Here is a 24,561-nt window from a genome sequence, read left to right as displayed (position 1 = left end):
GTAGGAATTAAACAAATCCTTCGGAACATGGTAAGCTGGGGAAAAATGTGTCATGCTTCTTTCTAACTTGAATGCTCGTTTTGACAAAAATCGACGTATGACTTCTAAAAAGAGGATGCCGCCTCCGGAAAAGGTACCCAGTGAAACAGTCCTGCACGAGCCCTCCGCCCGTGGGAGCAATTCCAAAGCAATTCCAAATGTCTCTCCCTCCGGCGCCGGGAGGTGCTGCCACCCACCCTGAGGAAGGCAGCGGTGTCCCCGCGGGAGCCGGGCAGGGCCGGGGCCACCGGGGGCGGGCCGGGAGCGGCACACGCCGCGCTCTCCGCCCCACCGCCGCCGTCGGGAGCGGCACCTGCGGCGGCACCGCGGCCCTCCGGGCGGAGAGGGCTCCCGGTCCCACGCAGGCGGAGGCCGGGGCAGGTGGCGCGGCCCCGGGGGCATCTCCCTGCGCTGGTGCTGAGGGGCGCGGGGCTGGGGCTGCTTCCACGGTCGCCCGCGAAGGCACCTCCCGCTACCGCGGCCGCCGCCCCGGGGCGCTGACTCTGGGCGGGCGCCCGCTGCCCTCCCCGGCGAGGAGGAGCGCGCCTGCCGCCCCCGCCTCCGGGGGAGCCGGGCAAGGCATGTGCGTGCGGGGTGGCGCCTTCCGGAGGCGCACCAAGCCCCGGGCGGGCTGCGCGGCGGCCGCGGCATCCCGGCGCACTGTGCCCATGCCGCCGCCGCGGCTCCTCCTCTCCGCCTCCCGCGCGGGAGCGCGCCCCGCTCCACTCCCCGGCTGCCTCCTGCGGCAGCGGCGGCGGCGGCGGCTCTGAGGGAGTTGCGCGGGCTCTGCCCGATGTGGCAAGAAGCGATGATGATGAGGAGGAGACGCCGCTACCTGCTAGAGCGGGCAGAGCAGGCGGGCGGCGGCTGCGGGGCGAGCGGCGAACAGTCCCGCTCCCGGGACTGGCTCTACGAGTCCTACTACTGCATGAGCCAGCAGCACCCGCTCATCGTCTTCCTGCTCCTCATCGTGATGGGCGCCTGCCTAGCTCTGCTCGCCGTCTTCTTCGCCTCCGGGCTGGTAAGAGACGCCCTCCCGGTCCGGGACCCGCTCCATCCCCGGGTTCCCGGGCATCCCCGCTGCCGCCGCCCGGCATCGCCTCTCCGGTCGCCCCGCTGGCATCGCCGTCCCCGGCACTCTCAGCCGAGGCGGACGGGGCGGGACGGGACGGGGTGGCCGAGAGCCGGTGCTGCAGCTCCTGCGGCGGAAAGTTGGTGGCGGGAGGCGCCGAGGTGGCGGCGGGGGCCAGGGAGCCCCCGCCCGAACTTTGCTGCCCGATATTTAGAGGCGACGCTGGAGCAGCGGCCGCGCGGCTGATGGAGCGAAAACTGAGTCAACAAGCGCATCGAGTTTAATTCACTTAATTCCTTGGCTCCGCTCTCTTCCAACTGGCGGCTTGGCCGTGGTGGCCTTTGTGGTGGCAGGGTTTTAATCGCCGCACAAAAATGCGGTCGGTACCTTATCTGAAGTAATATTTTTAGTGCAAGTAAGCAGGGACTGTGCCCCTCCTTGTGCTAGCCCCCTCCATCCCCTATGATATCATTTTCTAGCATTTGACCCATTTTCTCAAGAAGGCTTTTGGGACAGCGCAGCCTTCGTTTTTAAGAAAGGTGAAGTTTGGTTGGTCGGATGTCTTTACTGCGTGCTCAGTGTGGGGTTTCCAGGCTTTAGGAAGAAAAATGTGTCACAGCAGCAGGTGACAGTCGGTATCAGTTTCTCTCCCCTGAAATGGGTGGCGTTTTGCCCTTGCAAAGGAAAAGCTGCAGAGGGCAGTAAAATTCTTGGTCCTTTACAGAGTTTCCTGCTATTAATGATTAGAGGCAGGCTGTTAGCATTACTGTATACTTCTGAAGTAAATGGGTATTTGTGTGGTCTCAGACTCTTCCCCTCCCTTAGAAAAAAAAAAAAAAAAGAATCTTTTTATGGGGTCTTCTGGAAGGCTGAATGTTTATTGAATAGAGCTAGTTATCTCTAAAGGCAAGGATGAGCAGGTCGCTATAATCTAATGGATTCTCCTAGAGGCACTGCAGCTAGTGTTTGCTTATCCTGCTTTCTTGCTTGACCAAACTTTTGTCTTAAAACCTGCAGGAACTGCCTGCAGGATTAGCTAAGCTTTGAGTCGATCGGTGGTTTGTTTCCTTTCCATGTTTGTATTAGTTGTATTTTAAGTTTTTTGTTCAACCATTCCTACTAAATAGAAGACAGTCGTAAAAGTGAGGCCAGTAATGGTGATGCTTCATAATTCGGTTGTTTAATGTCCAAAGGTTTAAATTTTGGAGCTCTGTGTGCAAAATACAGGTTTGACCACTTATCTCTTTCTAGTATATTAATGTGGGTGCTTGTCCACCAGGGCTGAAAGGACTGTTGCAAGGTGGAATTGGAAGTCTGTTGGGCAGAGCTAACTGTGGATATGTACACTGTACTTGCCCACAGTCAAGGTGGCAGAATTGGGGCTTGACAGTGTTTAGTACCAAATTTTGTACTTTTCAGTTGTGGTATGGTCTGCACATTGTTTGCAAGTTGCATGTGGTTATTTTGGTAATGAAGGTAACATAAAACTGGACCCAAATGGAAGGACTGCTGAAAGTTATGGAAACAAAACTGTGAGCTGGCTGAATCTTGCCAGGCATTACTTCTTCAGAAAGAGTGACTTTAATAGTTCAGTCTGCATTTGGAATTCCAGACATACCAGAAGAGGAAAAAAAAAAAAGCTTTTAAAACCGTTTTCCTGAGCCTTTATCTTCCTGTAGCTAACAACTGGATGGGTGAGTGGAGAAAGAGGTGGGCTTCATCCAAGTTTCCAGTCGACAGATGAAAGTGACTTCAGGCAGAGAGAAAGCTTGCCTATATGGACTTCCAGCCACAGGATGCTGGACAAAATCCTTTGGAACCCTGCCTAGAATTTCACCTAAAAGTGCTTTATTATAGTCTAGTTTCTGGTTGCATTTGTGATTAAAGTATTCCTGAAAGTTTAGATTTGTTTCTCCTGCTTCTGAATGAATGATACATATTTTATAGAGCTGTGGACTTTCAGTCATTTTTTTTGTGCCTAATGATATAAAAGGGACATGTGGTTAGGAGTATCTGAGCCACCAAATCTGGTGTTAATATCCTTATCTTTCATCTTGCACAACTTGTACAGGAGTGATTGTTTTGACAGAAGACCTAATTTTGTAGAAAAGGCCCAGTGGAATTGAAGTGGGATAATTCTGTGCAGATCTATGCTATGCATCTAAAGTTAAGGGAAATATTTCTTAACAGTTGTTTCCTTTAGATTTTGTACAAAGCAGTTAAGATTTCACTGAAAATTACTTAAGCCTGTTGTGGAGGAAAAACTCCAGAACGACTCACTATAACACTCAGTTTGGGTTTCTTGCTTGTGCTTCATAGAACAGCTTAGAACATGGAATGTGGAATTTGACATTGTTAGGATGGATATTCATGAAGTGTGAACCATTTTCATGTTCTAGGCTATCTTAAAAAAAAAATTGGAAACCAGTGGAAGTGAAAGGACGCTCTCCTTCTATTTTAATGTTTTATTTGGTTGTTAAAATATATCACTGTGGTGTCTGAGTTGCCTTTTTTTTTGTGTTTTTTCATGTGGCAAAGTATTCTTAAGTGTTCCCAAACAAAGTCAGCCACACAGGGGATGTATTTTACTTACTCAGCTCTTTCAACCTGTCAGAATACAAGCTATAGCCTTCCTGATTTCAGATGAAAAATTTATGAAAGCTGTTGCAAAATTACAGTAAACAAGATTACTTACAAAGTGTGCCTGGAAATCAGATTACTTTTCTTTCAGACAATGTACTGCTATTATTACTGGGAGAGGTTTCTTGGGAGATTTTGCTTTTGTTTCAGAGAACTATTGTGATTTTGACCTTTGGAATTAAGCACTCTATCTCCTCAAACACTAGATATAAAACTTGAGTCAGCTTGAATGATGACCATTCACAGCTTGTAATTTTAAATAATGTAGTGATAGTATCAACCTTTGAATTTCCTGTGTCAGAGTATCCTCTGTATTTCTCTACCTGGCATGAACTGCAAGCTGGCAAAATGAGATCAGTCATCCATGTTTAGCTGCTGCTTCAATCGATAGAGAGTAAATTATTTTCCCAAACCTGCGAAAGCCTTTCAGGACTTAAAAATGCCAGAGGTCAGCTTCATTTTCTCTCTGACTATTGTGTTGTTCTTTCAGTGTAATATGTATTAAAACCTCATTATTCACCCATCTCTCCCTTTTTAGTACTAAAAGCTTATGGCCATTTTTAGTGGTATCTAGAAGAGTTTTGTCTCTGGTAGAAGCATGTCTCTTATAACTAAAATTTGCAGGAGATTGAAAAAAAGAGCCATTTTTAAATTCATAGTGTAAAATGTGAGAGTACCTGAAATATCTGAAATTATTATTAATTTCTTCCATGATTAAACAAAAGCCCTGAAGACAGGGGTGATGCCCAAATTGCAAAATTTATTGGAAAGCCATAACTTTCCTTTATCCATGCATTTTTCTAGACTTAAAAAGTGCCTAGCCCATAGATAAAGGCTTCAATAAGAACCTTTACTTCAGGGACATCAAAATCTTTTAGCACTTGTGTTGGAAGTGGGGGAAGATTTAAACCTGTTGTGATCTTCTTTCTGTTCCTTTTCTGAAAACTTACAGTTCACCAGTCTGCTCCCAGATGCACCTGTTTTCTTTTAGGCTGGCTGGCCTGTTCCCCTTGCTCAGGACCTGTAAGCCTGCTGTGTGGTGTTAACATTAGCTGCAGCCTTCATCCCCCTCCCGAATTCTTGCTGCCCCGTGTGACCTTGTAAAGCTCTTAAGATGTGGTTGCTGGTGTGTAGGCTCTGGTGTGTTGGTGTGTGTTTCTTGAGGGTATCCTTGGCCATCTGGGGCATGTGTTGAGCAAAAAGTGCTTCTGCAACGTGGCATGGTGTTGCCTTCCCTCTTGCAAAGCACTCTGAGGTTGTTCTGGGTCAGCCCCCTAAGGGCTGGCTGTGGAGCAGAGGTATTAGTTGCCCCCTCAACCAATTCTTTGAAGTTCCTGAAAAGCTCAGGATCGTGCTGGCAGGCTCAGTTTAGATTTGTGAACCTTTTTATGGATTTATAAATTCAAGAAACTAAAAGTAGGTTGCACATCTATTTTACTGACATAACCAAATACCTTCTGTAGCAAAAAGGGGAGCAGTCAATGGTTCTTAAAGAGGGAATACAATTAACTAGATGGATGAACCTCCAGCATGGCAGATGTATATTCTGCAGGATTTGATTTTCTGGCATCAGACTGAACTTACCATCAGCTGATCCTGCATGGAAGAAGTAGTTGCCTCATTCTGAAGGAGTATGTGAAAACTTTCTGGTTGGCAGAGAACTGTTTCTATGCAAGAAGAAGATCAGGAGAGTCGTGTAAGCCTCTTGCGGTTTGAACTGAGGTGTGCCATTTCTTCCCTCTAATTGGTGTTATTCCTGAAATAAATTCTTGCTGTTTCTGGTAAAAGCTGGACATCAGCCAAGCCCTTCCAGATTTCCTTGATCAGACTCTCATCTTGAAATGAAGAGGGAATAGTCTTCCACATCCATGTGGAAAGCGTAGTTTTAGCATGTTTCATCATTCTCTAAAAGCATCTAATGGGTACCTCTGGTATTGTTCTAATCTCATCAGTTTGCCTCTGAAGAATTCATCCATCCACACCAAAAGGTCACCACACTGACGATGTGATTGTGTATCTGCATTCTTGAGATAACCTAATTGCATGGGATAATACAGGCATACTATAAGACCATTTGTACTCTCAATTTTAGGATATCTTTTGAGATCAACCCTATGTAATTTACAGCTTTTTTTAGTTTAAGAGCACCAACTGTTTTCCCAAAGCCCAAGAATACCCAAGGTCTGAAAACGTTCCTTGGAATCCTTGCAGACTGAAAGTAAGCCAAAGCATCTGTTAACAGTGTTTTCAAACTCCAATATATTCATTCTCCCAAGAAGAAAGCTAAATCACAGCAAAAGTAATGAAGTAAGAAAATCCTCACTAACTGAAGGACAAGCAGAGGTTTTTGCATACTTGATGCTATGGTTGTTGTGCTCAGGTGGTATCCTACCTCTCCTTAAACTCTTTCTACCATACTACTGCTACTACCAACATGAGAAGGAATTCAAAATAGACATCAGTGTATTTATAATGCCTTTTCTTTCCACAGTTCCAGTTATAATTGACTGTACAGTTCTGCTTTCAAGTCCCCCATTAAAATGTTCCATGAGGAAACCCCATTTTTCTATTTCTTTTTTCTTGTCTCTAGACATCATATAGCAGGATATTCTTCTAGCAATAGTTGCTGGTTACTTGATACAGTCTTAGGATATTGCAATCCCTGCCAGATGTTCTTTCTAGTGTTCTCTGAGAGTGACTTTTTAAAGGCGTATTATCTCTTTGGTCAGGCAGGAAAGGTTGCTGTATCTTCCTGTCTGAAGCAGGAATTGCCTGGCTTTCTGTCTGGTTTCAGTCCTCAGTACTGCATCAGTCTGGGCTGCTACTTCTTTCATTTGCTAATGACACTCGCAGTACGTCTGTGGTTACTTTTATTGCTGCTAAGAGCTTGTCTCATTTGCCAGTCCCTAACAAGTCTGGAAACAGTGCCATCGAGTTAATGAGGTGCTGGTGGCAACCTCACTTTGCATGCCTCTGTTTCATCTTTCATATTGAAAAACCTGAATTCTGAATAAGAATTGGATAAAACTCTGAGTATGGCAATATTGGAAAAATGCTTAGCCTTTAATTGTAATCTTAATCAATTGAAGTTTTATGAATATCTTGGCAATAGAAAACTTATTTAATGCCACAAATTGTGACTCAGAATGGTGGATCCACAACTGCTAATCATTACTGCAGCTGACAGACATGATAAATAACATTCTGACTAGAGCTGTTTACTGATGTGCAGTGGGAATAAGACAGATGATGGATTGGGCTCTAATTATCTGCTGTCTTTATTAGCCTCAAGCCAGGTATGTGGATTCACAAATCCTGTACTGGCAACTTCATAGTGGATCTGCCATGGACTTGTGAATACCTGCCTGCCTATCTTCCTTAAATTTTTATAAATTGGTTTCAAGTTCCTTCTTGTGGACAGATACATCCAACCCATTTGTTGGCTCCTACAAAACAGTGAATATATTTCTTTGAGCCTTCAAAGGCTCTTCTAGATTAAGGACCTTATCCAGAGATCACGGTCCCTGTGCTTACACTGTGATTAAGAAAACTTCTTGTTTTAACAGTAGCGGTCACTGGAGCCTTCCAGGCTGCTCCATGCATGACTCCAAACTGATGGACACTTCACACAGATAGATGTGTTCTGCAGATCTCTTCAGCAGCTGGGTGTGCTGGGGAACAAAGTGCAGCTGAACACCTGTAGTGTTTGATTCTGTGCCTACTCCCCAGTCACAGTGGAGCTGTGATCCCAAATAATTATGTGCTGCTGTAGTAGCTTCTGCATATTTCAGAAAGAATTGAATTTGCTCGAGCCACATTGATATGTGATGATGAGAAGATACCAACAGAATAAACTTCTGTTTTGGGGGATCTGGATCCAAAAATAGGAGAATTGGCACAGTTCTGCCCTTTTGTCCCTGACTTTTTATTTCTTTGAGCATCAAACCTGATGAAAAAACCTAAAGCTCAAAACAGCTCAATACATTTTCTTTTCCATATCTTTTCTTTTTATATCTTGAATAAACAGCCTTCAGACACTGACCCTGATTCAGGTGATGCTGAAAATGGAAGGGACTATTGGCACCATCTGTATGGAGGCTGTGAGTGTGAGGCTGTGTCTGCACTTACTCTCCCAGTTGTCTGTTTTACCAACCTGTATAGAAACATTTTCTTAATCTCTTCTCTAAACAGAACTCTTGTTTTTAGTGGTGCATATATGATATAAAAGCCCCTTGCTATTTCTGGTGTGACCCTGTCCCAGGCTTGTGTCTGCGAGAGGCAGAGGAAATGACCACAAATGATGATGTGTTAGTCTGAACATTTTCTTCTTTCACCATCCATGGTTCTAGCTTTGAAGGTTTTCTTACCTGGAAGGTGTGCTCCAGAGTGCAGGAGCAGTGGTTTCTGGTTGCATACACCAGACACCAGCTGGGATGAGAGGTGCTCTAGCCGAGCTGTCTGTTCCCAAATAGCTTCTCAGAGCTGCTCAGTAAGGTTTGCAAAAGTAGTTAGAGCTAACTTTTTACCCACCTGCTTCCCACAGCTCAATTGTGTGCTGTGGGACCTTTTAAAGACCCTAAATGCTATGGCTGACACAGTGGATCTGCTCGCTGACTGGATAAATGGGATCGCTATCCTTTGATTCTAGGCAAAATTTCCACGTCCCTTTCCCCAATTTGCTGGTACTTTGCTCAGTCTGGCAGGATAATCCTAGGAAGACTAGATTCCCCCCAGCTCCTTTTCCAGCATCACTGACTTGGACACGTTACTTCCTCTGAGAGAAGTGTTAGGAGAACAGATGCTCTTTGAACTTGGCTCAGCACCTGCTTGGTAGTGCTCCTGTTCCTATAGAATTGTTTAGGTTGGAAAGGATCCTTAAAGTCATCAAATCCAGTCATTAATCCAGTACTGCCAGATCCACCATTAAGCCATGTCCCTAAGTGACACATCTACATGTGTTTTAAATACCTCCAGGAATGGTGACTTCAGCACTTCCCTGGGTAGCCTGTTCACCCTTTTGGTGAAGAGATTTTTCCTAATATGCAATCTAAACCTCCCCTGGTGCAATTGGAGGCCGTTTTCTCTTTTCCTATTGTTTGTTATTGGGTGAAAGAGACCAAGACCCACCTTGCTCTGCCTTTCAGTTAATTGTAGAAGATATTAAGATCCCCACTGAACAACTTTTTCTCCAGGCTAGACAGCCCTAGTTCCTTCAGCTGCTCCTCATATGTCACTTCAGTTGCTTCATATACCTTGGCAGGTGGGTGGGTTGTCTTTCCTTGCTGCAGGTACTGTGATGCACAGTGGTCTGAGAACTGTCTAGTCTGGTCAAGACCTAGGAGGACATGGATTGAGAGCTTGTCCAGACCAGTAACTTGTCTTGTAAATCCCACTGGGGATCCCTGCCCTACTAGCTCATGCTAGAAAATGGCCATAGACTCACTGGGGCTTGTTTTGTGCACCAGTGAGCACTGGGAATTTTTAAACCTCACTGATAGGTGGTGGGATTTAATAAAGTTGCTTCAAGTAACATGACATCTGTTTAACAATAAAACTATTTACCAGATTGGTTTTACTTTCTTTGATTTTTATTATTTTCTTACCTGAGCTTTAACAAAATAGCCCTGAACTAACACAAAAATGCCTGTATTTCCAGAATCTGTTTTGCTCTATTTCTTATGATTTAATCTCAAGTTTTGCTCCTGAGATGTTTTTTGGCAGTTATATTTTAAATGTAAGTTAACATGTTTGTAACCTTTATTTGAAATTTTATCATCATAGAAATAATAGCCATTGCAGAATGTGGTCCTGATCATGGAGTCAGAAATGAAATAAGAAATATCTTAGGTTTGAAGTCAGTTGAACTGAGAGACATATGAGAGTGTGGAAAGCATCCTTAGGGGAGTAAACTTTAGGAACATTGTTGTGATAGTAATAACGGTGTTTAGCATGTAATTGCACAACCTTAGGAAACACTTCAAAAGTAATTACAAAATGACAGTAGTGCCTTTCAGTATTAAAGCTGTTTTTCATGCTACCCTATTGTGCCTCTTCATTAAATCTTAGGAATATTTTTGCAAAATGTATTTTTAAAAGACCCATTAGAGAGAGGAGCCTAAGTGTACCTTTTTCTTCATTAAACAGACCCTTAAAATGAGCAGTTTCCTTATGTGCTGAAGCTCATGTGCTCCCTGGTTCAAATTTTGTCATTCTTACTTTTAAGTGAGTTGCATCTTGACACTTTTTCTTGATTACAGCCAGATTCTCAAGTTATTATGTCAGGAGGAAAATGGGGAGGGAAAGCCACCTTTTAGCTTTGATTTAGAAGTGACAGCCAAAATATGTAACTGTCAGTATTAAATAGCTCAAAGAGTCAGATGAGTTCTTCTGACTTCTACAAATCTAAATGAGTATTTCAGACTTCCATGAATCTATATGGGTACAAGAAAGGCCATAATTTCACTTTTAATACATGTTGCAGTACAGTCAATCTGAAAAATATGTCTTTGAGTCTTGTGAAGTATTGTATTATCCGTAATGCTTAGCTGATGGAGCTTTCTCAATGACACGTTTTTAATATATTTTATTAAAAAAAATATGTTCTTCCTAAGTGTTTTACTCAATTTATCTTCCATATATTGTGATCTGTATAAATAGTAGTTGCATTTATTGGAGAGTTTCTTTAAAAGTGTTTTTATAATATAAGGAAGGATTTTGAGAATATCTGAAAAGCAAGCTAAACTGACTTATTAACCCACCTTTTTTTTTGAGAGGAAGTCAGAACCAATGCATGTAGAATAAAGTATGCAAGAAAGATATTTTGATCACTATATTTACATTAAAAATTAATAAATGATGTGAGTAGGTTCTAATTACCTCTAGAGCCTGAAATAATTGGTTTCATCAAAGTACAGATTTTTGCTCACTTTTCTGCTTGCTGTATCCCCCCTCTTCTGAAGGGGACACTTCAGGGAGAAGAAAGTAATTAACTGTCCTTGCTCTCTGGGACATGGTTTATCTTCTGTGGCTGCCAGCTACTGCCATTGAGTAGGACAATTTTAGAAGTGCACCCAGCTGAGTGTTGTAGCCACTAATAGTTGGGTTTAACCATCCTAGTTTTCTTATGCTCTCGCTTGTTTTAAAGTAAAGCTTTTGATAATTGCCAGCCTAAGAGAAGGTTGAGATGCTGCTGGATGACCAAAAGAAGGCAGAGCAGTCCTGTTCATATTCCCAGACCCTGTTCCTGGGCCCTCTGAACCCCAGCTTATTAGATACATAGTTGTATGCGCTGGCAGATTTTATCTGACATGTGGTTAACCAGAGGAGAGGACACAAATCAATGGAAAATAAACCAAGGGGGAGAAAACTGCTGATATGGCAAATGAGGATGTATAAAAAACCACTCACTGTTCAGGTGGAGTGCATGGTGTTTGCACGGGGCATATTTTTAAACATAAAATATACAGGCCCCCACATCCTGGTTCTGCTAATTAGGTTTTTGGCAGGGATAGGTGCCTGTTCTCTATTCCATGGCATATGATACAGTAGGAATGGTCAGGAGCTCATGGGATTCTGCCTACACCTTTGCAAGCGGATAGTTCCAGTGGAGGTTGTTTCTTTTGGCCTGAGATGGACACTACCTTTAAACATCAGAAGAGCTGGATTAAAGGACAGTTGTGCTCACTCTGTGCCAAGAAGAGAAACCTTAAAACCAAATGTTGCTCCTTCAGAATCTAGCCACTGTGTTGCAGCTTTGACTGTTCTTGAAAACTATCTTTTCTTTCTTTGCATTCATTTGGAAATGGTGATTGAACCAGAATTACGGTGTTCATTATGCATTGAGGTGGCATTGTGATGTTCTCTCTTCTTTATTCTATTTTCCTATGTTCTGCATTTCAGGTTATTTTTTGACTGCTGGTGAGTCAAAAAACAACCTGAGTTTATCTCCGAGTATTATTAGTCAGCCAAGAGCTTGTTGTCATGTGTATAAAGTTAGGGATGCTCTCTCTGAGGTGCATCTCTGCACACACATCTCTGCTGAAATTCATCTGCCATTTTCTTGCTCGGTAGTGTCTCTTATGAGATCCTTTTGTGTTTCTTCATAGCTGACCCTCATCTTTGCCAGACTGCTGTTCAGCCCTTTTCCAAACTGTTTATGGATGTTTTGAACATATGCCCTAGGATTCCTGAGGACTTTGGTACCTTTGTTTGTTACAATTTTTCCTGGCAGATGCCAGATGTGCTGGTACTTCCCTTTGTCTTTGAGAGGGATCCCCGGAGAGACTGGCATTACATCACATGCCTGTCTTTGGATACTGTGGAACTTTGGGGTGCAGGTTACATGCTACTACATATTTAGCTCCTTTTTCTTTGAGTCTTATTGGCCCTTTCTGATGAATCCTGACTGCTTGTGGTGATTTTTTTTTTACATTTCACGTTTCTGCTTTTGTCTGTAATCCCTTACGCTAATGCTTTGAGACAGACTTTCAGATTTATTCCCTCTGCAGAGATTATTTTGGAATGAGAATTACCCCAAAACAAAACAAACAACCCAAATGCTTTCTGCTACAGTCTGTTCTTCTCTAGTTGTTCTTTTTAATACCTGCATAATCTGTTTGGAAGTTCTTTAGCAGGCTGCCATGACTCCTGGTTATGTTTCAAAACAAATTTACTATTTATTTGTATACTCTTAAAAATAATTTCTCAAGCAAGTTCTTTTCTTGGCCTGCATTATTGAGTCTTTATATTAATTAAGCCTTTATATTAAATCCTTTTTCATTATCCCCTTTCAGGTTGTTGTGTTGTTTTTTGTGTTTGGTTGTTTTTTTTCCTCTACAGAAGAAAAATTTTAGAAGCTTCCTTACTTGGATGTTGAGACATTCTGGTTGTATTTTGGTCTTTCTCAAGTTGTTAAGGGGAATTGATTAGCTTTTGCCCTGTGCCTCTGAGTTTTATAGTGTCCTCAGGCTACCTACAAAGATTTTAATCTGAAATCTTGTGTTTGGGTTTTGTTTCTCATTTGTTTTCTTAACAAGATTTGTCATTGTTATAAAGAAGCCCCTCAGCAGCAATATTTTGTGGACCAGGTTCTTCCCATTTCTTGAGATCAAACTGATCTCAAGATTGTTTTCTCTTTCTTTGTATGGGTGGGTTTTTTGTCTGTGTACTTGTTTGTTTTGTTTTCAGCAGTGCATGAGACACAGGCTGTGGTCTCAGCTTCCATCTGCTGTTGTGATGCTTAGCAAGTCCATCTGGGAGTCACTAAAGTATCCCTTGATCTGTGTTTTCTTCTTTGACAGCCTTCCTTATATCTGTATGATAACCAGTCCTCTAAGTAATTTATTTTTATGAGGCTTTGCTGTTCAGTCTCTTTTTTTTGGCTCATAGCCACTTTATACTATTTGTTAATTCTCTTAGACTGTTAATACAGGCCTTTCTTGAGTCCATGGTGAACAGTATGGCTTTCAGTATTTTTATGCTTTTTCCTTATTCTGCTAATGATTTTTTACACCAAGTTTTCAGTAAGACTATTGTGTAAATAATGCTTCAACAACAGGCATTTTGGTTCTTCCATCTAGCTTCCTAGGCTTGTAGAGAAGAGTGTATCCTTTCATATGGTGTCATACTGCTCTGCCAGATTTTAAAAAGAGAGTCTGTTCTGCCTTTCCTTTGCTGAAACCTCCTTAGCTGAGTTTAATCAACTTCTGTCCTTTCATTTAGTTGACACTCACTGGTCTCCTTGACATTACTGCTTCTCTTAAACCATGTACTCTGTTTCTGTAACAATCAATCTATAACATTCAATTTGAATGTTCTCCTATGGAAGTGCCAGCAAAATCATTCCTATCTTTTCTTTGTTAAGTTCAGTTGCCTTCTAGAGACAAAATCCCTATTTCCCAAATACCCCGGTTTCTTTGATTTCCTTTTTGAGCACATTTTCTTAGCTGCTTATTGAACTTTTGCTTGCCATCCAGTTGGGGTTTTTTTTCATGGTTTTGTTTTTTTTTTTTTTGGTCAGTTGGGTTTTCTGGGGAATCATTTCCAGGAATGTTACAACTGTTCTCTGCTTTCTTCACTAGCAACAAACGTTTTATCTCCAGAAGTTTTCTTCCAACTTCTTATGCTACTGTTACTTGCACAGCATCCACAGCACCTCCAAAGAGCCTTTCCAAAGCTTCTGTGGAGTCGGATATTTTTTGCATTAAACAGAGAAGTCTGATCTCAGGTATGACTTTGTGTTCCTGATAATCATTGCTACAAGAGTGAAGCAGGCAAGGTTCACTTACATCTATCAGGAAAAATCTGGATGCCATCATTTTCTACAGACTGTTTGAGAAGATAAATAATATCAATATGTGACTGGATTAAAAAAAAATAATAATAAATCACTGGCCAAAAGTGCTTGGCTTGGTAGTCAGGTATGTGTATGGTCAGACGGGTGTTCACAAGACGTGCAGGGTTGGTCACTGTATTGTCACTGTGAGTCCTCTGTGCTCACAAGGACATTGCCTGTAATGCCAGAGAACTGTTCTTGTTGGATTGCAGCAGAAGGGCTGCACTGTTGCAAAACTGAACACTTCTCTAGTGGGGAACACATTTACAGCACATACAGTTCATGGCTCTCCAGCCTGGGGAAATGCTTCAGGTGGCCAGAATGTCATCTGAAGGGTTTGGATGAAATCTTGCTGCTCCAATTATATTCCCGTGTATTGGTGAATGCAGAATGGTGTAGAATGGGACCATGGATGCAGAACTGCTTCTCATGGTTACATACAACATCACACAGCAGCTGGGCAGCTGTAGTGCCACATGATCCATGTGACGTGCAAATGGCTGGACTGACATTCATCTGGTGTGGAGTCAGAGATCTCTGTGCACTAACAGCAAGTGTAGACTGCACATAAGACTCATTAATAGACAGAACTGAATTTCTCAAGACAACAGACATCATGAAACAGCTGGATTTGGGCCTGATGCTGTTATCATTGATCTGCTCGGCCAGATGGGGAATGTTGAATCAGAGAGAAAAACGATTCAGACATGCAGTTGCATAGGGCTTTAGTGAAAATGAAAAGCTTCATTGACACAAACTTCAAGACAGTTTGATTAAAAATACAGGTCAGTTAATTTTCTCCTAATGTCCTTGAATACATTGCACAAAACTTGATGGAAGATTAAAAAAAAAAAACCCACATAAGAAACCTTCTTACCAGGCAGCTAAGCAAGAATAACAAGTGAAGTTTTATGTTATGAAAGATAAATTCTGGGCACAAAAGGCACAGGAGTCTTTCTGAGTTGTGAATCCAGAGAACATTGTGTGGTATTGGAAGTAGCATCTGGCCTTAAAGACACTGCACAGTTTCTGAAGTTGAGATGGACTAATACTAATGGAATTGATGGAAAAGAAACCTTGGACTGCTGGCAAAAAAATTTCAGTTGTTGTCCTAAATGATGAAATCCTAGATGAAACTGTACAGCTGCTTGGCCAGGAGCAGGGCACGGCACCTCTTAATAAAATGGAGACTTTTTCAGCTGTCTAGCAGATGGCACACAGTGCAGTCAGACATAAGCAAATTCAATAAAATAGAAAACCATAGGAGAAGGGTCAGAAGTAGCCAGCAGAATTTTGCAGATTTTGTAGAGAAGTATTTTTGGTGATATTAGAGAGTTTAAATGCTGTCCAGTTTTACAAAGAGAAGGGAGATTATGTCTTCTGAAAATCATTGTCTCAAGTCCTGGCAAAGGTTTTAGAGGAAAAATGGGCTGTTTTGGCTGCAGAGATAACTCAACAGATTCTTTAAGTCAGTCCTTTTAAAGGAAAATGTTTGATTGAGAGGTCAGCAAACTGGTAATCCTTGAGCCCTGTAACATTTCTTCTAACACTCCACATTTTTTGAAAATAGCTGCATGAAATTGAAGATACTGAAAATTGAATAGATGTATGAAACAAAAAACTAAATCAATGTCTGAAGAACATTAATCATTTGGTTTTATATTTACATTTAGAGTGTGTTTCATTGATCTCAGCAAAAAGGGATTTTAGTAGGAGTTTAATGTAGTAAATGGTTTGAGTTAATTCAAAGAAAGTGAAATTTCAGATCCCAGCAGGAGTCCTCTGTATATATACTACTGGTGAATTCCATTAAACAAAAAGAATAAAAAAAAGTGTCAAAAGAATGAAGGACCATGTGAAAAGATTTTATGCTAAAACTGGCATTTTGACTGCTTAGTTGTTCATTTTTATGGATTATTTCATCTGACTGTGTTTTTATATATGACAGTGAAGTGCTCTAAAGCAGATTTGCTGTTTAAAATTAAACTGAGGGCATGACATTATCTGATAAAGATCAGGATGAAGATTGAGAGAAGGTTGTAGGTTTTGGAAAGATGATTGAAAGGGACTTTGGATCTTACTGGTGATAACAAGATTATCACACTTTGGAAGAATTTGTGGGGGTTGAAAAATTTCTAACAGTAGACTTTTTAATTTCTTCAGTAATTAAAAGACAGCAAGACAGAAAACACTCAGGGAGACAGAACTGTCAGGTAAGATCCATCTATTGCAGGCTTAGCCATTATGTTCAAAAGTGTCATGCTGATATTTTAATTCCGTTACCTCTGGTGTATTTTAATTTCTGAGACTAGCAGGATAAAAAAAGCAAAGTGTTTGGGTTTGTTTTTTTTTCTTCTCCCCCCTACCTCTTTGGGAAGTTGTAAGGTAACAGAACAGCTAACCTTTAGGATTTTGCTGCACCCAACTTCCAACATGCTGATAATTGCAAATACTGATTGGGAGGCTGCAAGTTCTAAATGTTGTGCTCTTATAGTTACAATTCTATAGAGATTTAGTTCCTCTGAAGTAATAGGAAGATATTGTTCAAAGCAGTTTCCAAAATAAACCTCTGTCTTACAGGGCCTGCTTTTCTTGGGCTGACATTAGTTTGTATTTTAAAGGCAGGATTGTGAAAATCCCCCTGTACACATTGAAGCTTTCTGTAAAAGATACAAATTATAATGAAGTTTTATTTTTTCATATATTTTTCAAATTGCCTAACATGTACACTATTCTGTCTTTAAATTTCAATTTTACTTCAGAATTTGTACAGGGTGTGCTGTGATAACAGCAGAAGGATGTTTTCCTGTATCAGCTCAAGGAGGTCACCTGTTCTCAGGAGCTGATACTGTGTGTCTATTATTTTTTTTCTTTGCATACATTTAAGTCAAAATGTAAATTTGTGTAGTAGGCAACCTCAGAAGGAGAGAAAGTGGAAGTAAAATTTTAGATTTTAGTGATCAAAATAGTTCAGCTAGGTGTTGAGATGAGTGTATGCATAAAAAAGGAAATTGAGTAGCTTTTAATTTGGAACAAGCATTTTGAGGGATTGGTCTAATTATAGAATAAATATAAATATATGTAGCTGCATGAGCATACGTGTGCTCTAAACAGACATCTAAATATTGTGGATCTGTTGTGAAGCCAGATCCTCCCAGAAATTACAGTAGATTTATTACTTTTTTTACTGGTGTGGAGAAGCATGCAGTTGAAGTACATGTGGATTTTCTCACTAGTATGTTTGTAGCATGATCCTTATCGCTGAAATGCCAATTTTCCATCATTTAAATATGTGGTTTTCCACAGTCTGGGCTTACTCCAGGAGTTTGTGGTTTCCTTTGGTGCTGTGACTTGGGCTGTGTGACAGATGGTGCAAGGAAGTTGATGTTGTCCTGTTGCCTGTGACACCTGTCTCTTGCAACAAGAGTTTGGCAATCCCACCTGGTTGAGGTTAAATGCTTTTGGTGATCACTGAGCTGACATTAGTTGTGCCACTTACTAAATCAATAAACTGAAACAAGTCTCTGAGATGGGATTGATCAAAAATCACAACATTTAGATATATAAATCAGTAGTTTTTCCTACTAGTAAGTAGGTTTTATATTTTTACTCTTACTGTGCAGCTCTGTGCTCTTGCAGCTTCTTACCTCTGTGCCTAAATTTAAGGCCATAATTTTGTTTTCAGTGTGAAGAACCAAGAGCTTAAAAGCCTTTGTGTATGTGTTTGATATTTGGAAGCTTAGTGTTTGCATTTCAGGGTTAGCATCACCACTTAAAATTTCCTGACACTTCTTTTGCTTATACTGTGATTGTCAGTGTTGCAGTAAAAATTGCTTGAATGTATGACTTGATAAATTTAAGAGGGAATTAAAAATAAGAAAATTTGAAAGATGAGCTGACTTTTGCCAGGCAGGGCAGGGTATATTGTGGCATTTCCCTTGGTTTCAGCCTGCCAGGGTGCTGGGTGCTCCTGAGCTGGAGCTGGGAGCAGCTGGATGTCCCAGTCTGCAGTGCACATGCAGGCAGGGCTGCAAGGAAAATGAAGAACTGGGAACAGCAAAGGGGTCCAGATTTTTAAAGCAAGTGTCTCTAGATATCAAGCTGTAAAATTTACTGGATCAGGGTACAAAACCCAAGCAAAACAAAAAATCCTTACCTGCTGATGGCATTTGTAGATGTTTGTAAATTTAAAAATTTATTTGTAAATTTTTAGTTTTTATTTAATTGAAGCAAATCTTTTATACATAAGAAAGAAAAAAAGTCATATTAAAATACTTTTAAGTAAAGTGTTATGTATTTAAGTCGAAAACCCATCAATAAACAAGATTTAACAGGGCACTAAGGCAGCAACTACAAATAAGAGAAAAAGAAATGTTATTTTGTGCTTAGATGTCTTACAAATCATCAAATAAGTACTTTCAGATTCTCTTGAAGATTTCACCAGGAAAAATGAATCTGAGGCTTTTCTGCATGAAGTCTGTGGTTACTGTTGCAGCAGTAGCATTTGGAGCCTGCTTTTGGGGAATCCTTGTTGCTGCAAATGAGGCTGTTAGAATTCATAACAGCTGGGGAATGACTAAAGATCCTGTGACTGTACTTTGATTTGGTGCTGTTGTATTTCAACCAGGCGGACTTTTGAGCATGTACAGCAATAGAAAATCAAATATTTATTTTATTTTAATGCACCCGTCATTAGATCATTTAAAGATGTTAGTGTAGTAGCTTCCAAGTAAGCTCTGTATATAAATTTAAATATTGAATATTCTTACTTCACATTATATTATAGTCCTTGCTCTGGGTGTTGTTTGTACATTTCAAAGTAAGCAGTTGCTAGGAGAAAATGTATATATGTGATCTAGAGTCTGTACTTCCAGATAAATACTTTAAGCAGAATCAAAACATCTAGTACCTTTCAACTATCACTGTCAAAAAGGCTTTTATAGAGCTATGGATGTAGTTGATTTTTAAAGCATTTTGACAGCTGCATTGTTCAGGGTGATTTACAGTTTTCTCAACTTGCTTCAGATGATATTAAATCATAGAGTGCTTTGGGTTAGAAGGGACCTTAAAGATCACCTAGTGCCAGCCCTCCTGCCATGGGCAGGCACACCTTCCACTGAAAAAGGCTGCTCAAAGCCCCACCCAGCCTGTCGTGTATCACTTGGAGAAAGGAATTATCATCAGTGCATTCCAGGAACCGCCTGGATTGCTCATGCCCTGCTTTGTTACCCCTTCAGCAGGTGTTGGGGTAGCTGAAGTTCCTCATGAGGACCAGGACTTGTGAACACAAGGTTGTTCCTGTCTAGAGAGGGCCTCATCTTCTCAATCTTCCTGGCTGGAGGACCTATGTCAGACCCCCACTGTGATGTTGCTCTCCCTTTAACCTGCTCTCTGCTCTCCCTTTAACCCAGCCCATAAGCCCTCAGCTCCTCATCCATCCCTTGGCAGGGGATGCTCCGTGCATTCTCACTGGTCATTGGCATTGAGGGAAACACCCCCTCCTTGTGTCCCCTCTCCTTCCTGTAGAGCCAATATCCTTCCCTTCCAACACTCCTGTCATGGGAGCCATCCCACCACATCTGTGTGACAAGGTGCTCGGTGCACATTTCTTGTTTACTGCCCATGGCCCCAAAGCCAACATTCTGGCTAGAGTGGCTTTAATTCCTTTTTCTGCCACTGGCAATCCCCTTTCACACTCCGAGCATCTCTTTCTGATATTGGCATCAAACTTGGAGTGGAATGAATTGAGGTTCTGTTCCCCTGGGAACTTTAATTTTGCGAGGATAGGTGAAAAACCAGCTTGCATTCCCGAGTGCCTTAGCATCACCCTCTGCAATCCATCTTGGTATTGCTCAGACCGTTCCTGGCTGTGTCACTGGAGCCCTTGTGAAACTGCAGCAGCGGGCAGTAGTGGGCTCTGTGAGGCTTGGGAGTGTCTTGGTGACATCCCTGCTGTGAGCCCCAGGAAGCAGCACAGCTGTCAGGAGTGTGTCAGAGGCAGACCTCGGTGCCTCTCACAAGAGGGTCTCTGCTGCTGTCACCATCACGTTCCTGTGGCTGTGTTGGCTGTTACAGAGCAGATGGGGCTGCCTGGCTCAGCCCCAGCCCCTCTCCTGATGGGGTGGGTCTTTTCAGTCTGCAGAGCAGAGAACAGGTTCTGCAGGGGCATGCCAGGCATCAGGGGAGGTTTCTTTCTCCTGTAGATTCATGCCCTTGCAAGCTTCTGTTCTGCATTTTGCCCCTCTCTGTTCTGTGTGTTCCAGTGGTGGAGCTGTTGGATGGTTGGCCATGGGCTGTGGGTCCCCTGCAGACTGAGCTTGGAACCAGCTTTCCAACTCAGCCCCCCTCATGCTGCCCACACTTCTCACAGCCTCAAAGTAGTAAAAGTGTTGTGCTATTGTGGTTAATAGTTACAGTAGTAGTTACAAGGTTGATGCTCCACATAACAGCTTCTTACCATGAAAGAAATCCTGTTTTGATTTAACTCATTTTAGATATCCAGTCGTGTCTTTCTGCTCTCTTCACGTACAATAAGTTTAGAGTATGTTATTGATATCTGACCTTAAAGTACATTTGTTTTTAACTTCCTTTTCCTTTTCCTCTGTTTTCAGGAAGTTGAAGACCACGTGGCATTTTTAATAACTGTTCCAACAGCCCTAGCAATTTTTTTTGCTATATTTATCCTTGTCTGCGTAGAACCCGTCTTTAAGAAGCTGCTTCGTATATTTTCTCTGGTGGTCTGGGTATGTCTTGTTGCCATGGGATATCTCTTTATGTGTTTTGGAGGAATCATCTGTCCCTGGGACCAGGTAAGACTGTCATTATTGCTAATTTTACTTCCATTGGGTACATTTCCAAGAACCATTCTATACAAAAGCATTCACATTCATTTTTGTGGGACATCTCACAAAATGTTTTTGTGACTAAGTCGTTGCATGCTGAGACTCCCTCGATCTGCTTTATAAATACCAGAGATGTGCATACTTAAAATACTGGGAAATATTAGAAGGATTTTGCTGTTAGATTTTAAAGCTCCTTTAAGCATGAATATTTGATTCCAATCACCAGCTTCTTTGTAGAGTGAATATTTGATTCTAGTGACCAGTTAACATGACAGAAATGTTAGTTTTGTTCAACACTGCTTATTGCTGTCTTTTTCAGTTTAAAATGTTTGAGGTCTCAGTGTAGGCTTTCTGTAGTCTGCAAGGTGTTCTCTAGCAACGCATGAGAGAAAGGACTGGGAGTCTCTTTGCTTGTCTAGAAAAATGGATGAGTAGGGAAGAAGTGAAGTACCCTTCACATTTTTTAAATTTTGTAATGAAGAAAAAGCAAAATATAATTGCAGCCTAATAGCTGCACTTTTGAAAGATCAATAAATGATGTGCAATATCCAGCGCTGTGGCTGATCAATTCTTTTGAGTTCTGTCACATTATTTTCTGTTCTCCAAACAGCTCTACATGGGAATATGGCTCATATAATATTTTTATAACTCTTCAAAGGATGGAAAAAGTCATTTAAACATAAAAATATGTTTTCTGAAGATTTCATGCTGATTCTATGAGTTTAACCTTTAAATTGTGTTACTCTCTCCAGAATGCCCTCTAGGTCCTTGAGACAGACTTGGAATAAATTCTCTGACTTTTTATTCAGACCTTGCAAAGACTTGGGCAAATACTGAACCTTAAGTAGCTCCTTTAAACTCTTAAATGTAAACTTTTAAAATTACTGGTGCATGTTGGTAATACTTTTGGAGCCCTTATCTTTGTGGGTGACTTTATATTTTCATTTTTTTGGAAGGGATTAATTTTCTAAGAAACCTCCTACCTAGTTTGGGGTTTTTTTAGGTTATATTTTTTCAATAGTTTTAACTACTGAACCAGGTCACACTTGCATGTAATAAAAAACATCAGAACCTGAAATACTTTTCTTTAGATACGAATTTCACCCTGGAAATGCTTCTGTCTTTGTGATAGCTCATCTAGGTAATTCACAGGTCTTACTTTTTTCATTTGTTTTCATTGGCATTTGTGTCCTGCCATGCTAGAATATTTCAGACTTTCAATCTTAGATGCAAATATTTAGTTAGTCATATTATTTATTCATTGTAAATGATACTAAATTTAGTTTTAGTATTTGAAAGCTAGGGTAATGATTTTCAAAGGCACATGGACTGAAAGAGATCTAATAAGGATACTGATGTCTCAGTCCTGGGGTTGTGTTTAGCCTGTGATGATTTGTCCTGCCTTGCTTTCCTCTTAGGAAAAATGTAGGCATTCCCATGGCATGCAAGAGATGCGCCTGGCCCCATGATGGAGGAAGGACTGTAAAGCTCTGGGAAGTGGCATTGTCTTCCTCTAGGTTGCCAGGACACAACTCCTCTGATACTCAGTCTTCTCTTTGCTTTGCGTGCAGGAGCTGCTGGGAGAAAAGGATATTTGGGATGGAGCTGCTTCTCTTGCTCGGCCAGCAGCAGCTGGCTCCGGGCAGCCGCCCTGCCGAGTGCTCTGCGGGCTCCAGCTGGGAGCAGGCAGGGCTCTTCCAGAATGCTGGGACCTGGGGCAGGTGCATTTGGCATCTGGAGGGAGGGTAGCCCCTGGCCACTGCTGAGAGTCCAAGGTCCTGTGGCTCCTTGTAGTAGAATCCTTCACTTCCCCAAACCTGCTTCTTTTTTTTTTTCTCCTTTGAATAGCAGTGCTGTTTTGTGGGCTGCTTTGTAGGAGTACTTTTGCCTAGTGTCAGTGAAGAGTAAACTGTGGAAATATGGGAATCTTTTTGGGAATTTGACACCTTACACAAAAGACTGACTGAAGGTTTGATGTTTACAAACATTTGAAAAAGAGCTGTGAGCAGTAAAATACTGTCCTGTATTCCTGTGATGCTGGTGTTTTGTTTGCTCTGCGTTGAGAATATGTTGATCCATAACTGCTGTTATCTCCTATATGTGAAACCAAATTTGAAAAATCCTTCCTCGGTGATCATCAACAGGTTCTTTGTTGAAATTTTACATTTTGTGAACTTTTAAACCATTTTACTTGGCATGTTGAAGTGATTTTTTGATTCCTTTATGCTTTTTATGAAAGAAAGGAGGCATGATGTAAAATTTAAATTAGTTAGGTTTCAAATATATCTCTTTCAACATTAACTAATTAGAAAATGATGAAAATGAAAGAGTCAGTTCATGCACAGTTACTTACTAAACAAGTGCTTTATATTAATTTACTTCATGTTTATATATATTTACTTTTAATTTACTTCAAATTGCAGCCTAACTTTTGTTCTGGTCCAGGAGAGTTTAAAAATGTCATAACTTTGATGTCCCCTAAATCTTAAGCTTGTTAAGAATATGGCTTGTACTAGTAACTATTGAAAGATAGATTTTCTTCATACCACAGTTACTAGACAGAGCATGTGCCATTTGTGGAACAGCCCTTTGAGTGACACCCTTGCATCTTTTAAATTTTGGCTTAATGATTTTTTTGTGCCTTTTGGCTGTTTGCAACTGCTCATTATAGTGTTTCTCTGTTGTCTTAAGGAACCTGAGGGGAGAACTTTTACGGCTTTTGTTTACAATAAAAATACCATTTGAGAGAGATTATTTGGGTTAGGAACTCAATATATATTTAATGCAGAGCAGTTCTTCATTAGCCTGCAGGCACATAGCTCAAATAACCCACAATTACTAGAGGGCTGGAAATGAAGTGGCTGGTCAGGGCCGTTGTTTTGGTTTTTTTATTAGAAACATGTAGGCTGATGTGAAATAAGTGCAAATAGTAATTGGTTTCAGCTGTCTTTTTGCTGTCGCTGAAGACTGCTTTTATCAGTCTCCATTTCCTTGGCTGCTCTTTGGTTGCAGGTACAGCTTTGGAGAAAACTGTTATCAGGTGGGTATCTGGCTGCTGTTTGAAGGGGGAGGACAGTGTGGCTGTGGACACTTACTTTGTCCCTTGTGCCAATCTGTCAGCTCCATGCTGGCTCTGTAATTGCCTGATGAACCTGATCCAAAGGCTGTTACTGTCACTGGACTGCCTGGGCATCAGCCCTACCCCATCTGGGAGAGCAGCCAGCCTATTTGCACCATCAGCCTTAGTAGCCCTCTTACCTCTTTAGTTAGTCCAAACTCCCTTACTCCTCTGTGTCAAAAATGAAGAATGGTGAGTACACTGAGAGGGAGATGGAGCGTGCCTTAGGGAGACAGTGGGCTGCTTAACTTGAAAAGAATTGAAACAGTGATGGCAAAAGTCTTTGGTACCTGACAATTTTTTTTAAAGAAGTGTGGCAACCCTTCTTTATTGGTGTCAGCCCAGGTTTTTGTGGCATTGGAGCCCCTGGTTTTCCTTGGTGGCCTGGGGAAGTTGGATCCTGACCTTCATGTGCTACAGTTTGCATGAGCCAGGAGGGAGACTAGGCTGCCTGCTAGGAGTCATGAGACAGCTGGGTTGGTAGGAAAGAAGTAGAGCAAAGGTAGTCATGCTGAGG

At 41.5% G+C, this 24,561-nt stretch overlaps 1 protein-coding gene across 1 annotated transcript in view; it reads left to right on the top strand.

Annotated features, from left to right (window-relative positions):
* Positions 1-685: 685 nt before the first annotated feature.
* The window catches only part of ADCY2 (adenylate cyclase 2), a 205,016-nt gene continuing 181,140 nt past the window's right edge, over positions 686-24,561 (top strand). The window contains exons 1-2 of the mRNA XM_059855000.1: positions 686-1,060; positions 20,696-20,893. Coding sequence (XP_059710983.1) covers positions 833-1,060; positions 20,696-20,893 — 426 coding nt within the window. The 5' untranslated portion in view covers positions 686-832. The remainder of the gene's footprint in view (positions 1,061-20,695; positions 20,894-24,561) is intronic.

The sequence above is a fragment of the Haemorhous mexicanus genome, chromosome 1, assembly GCF_027477595.1.
Source record: "Haemorhous mexicanus isolate bHaeMex1 chromosome 1, bHaeMex1.pri, whole genome shotgun sequence".
Lineage (NCBI taxonomy): Eukaryota > Metazoa > Chordata > Aves > Passeriformes > Fringillidae > Haemorhous > Haemorhous mexicanus.
This window is presented reverse-complemented; position numbering and strand designations above follow the sequence as displayed.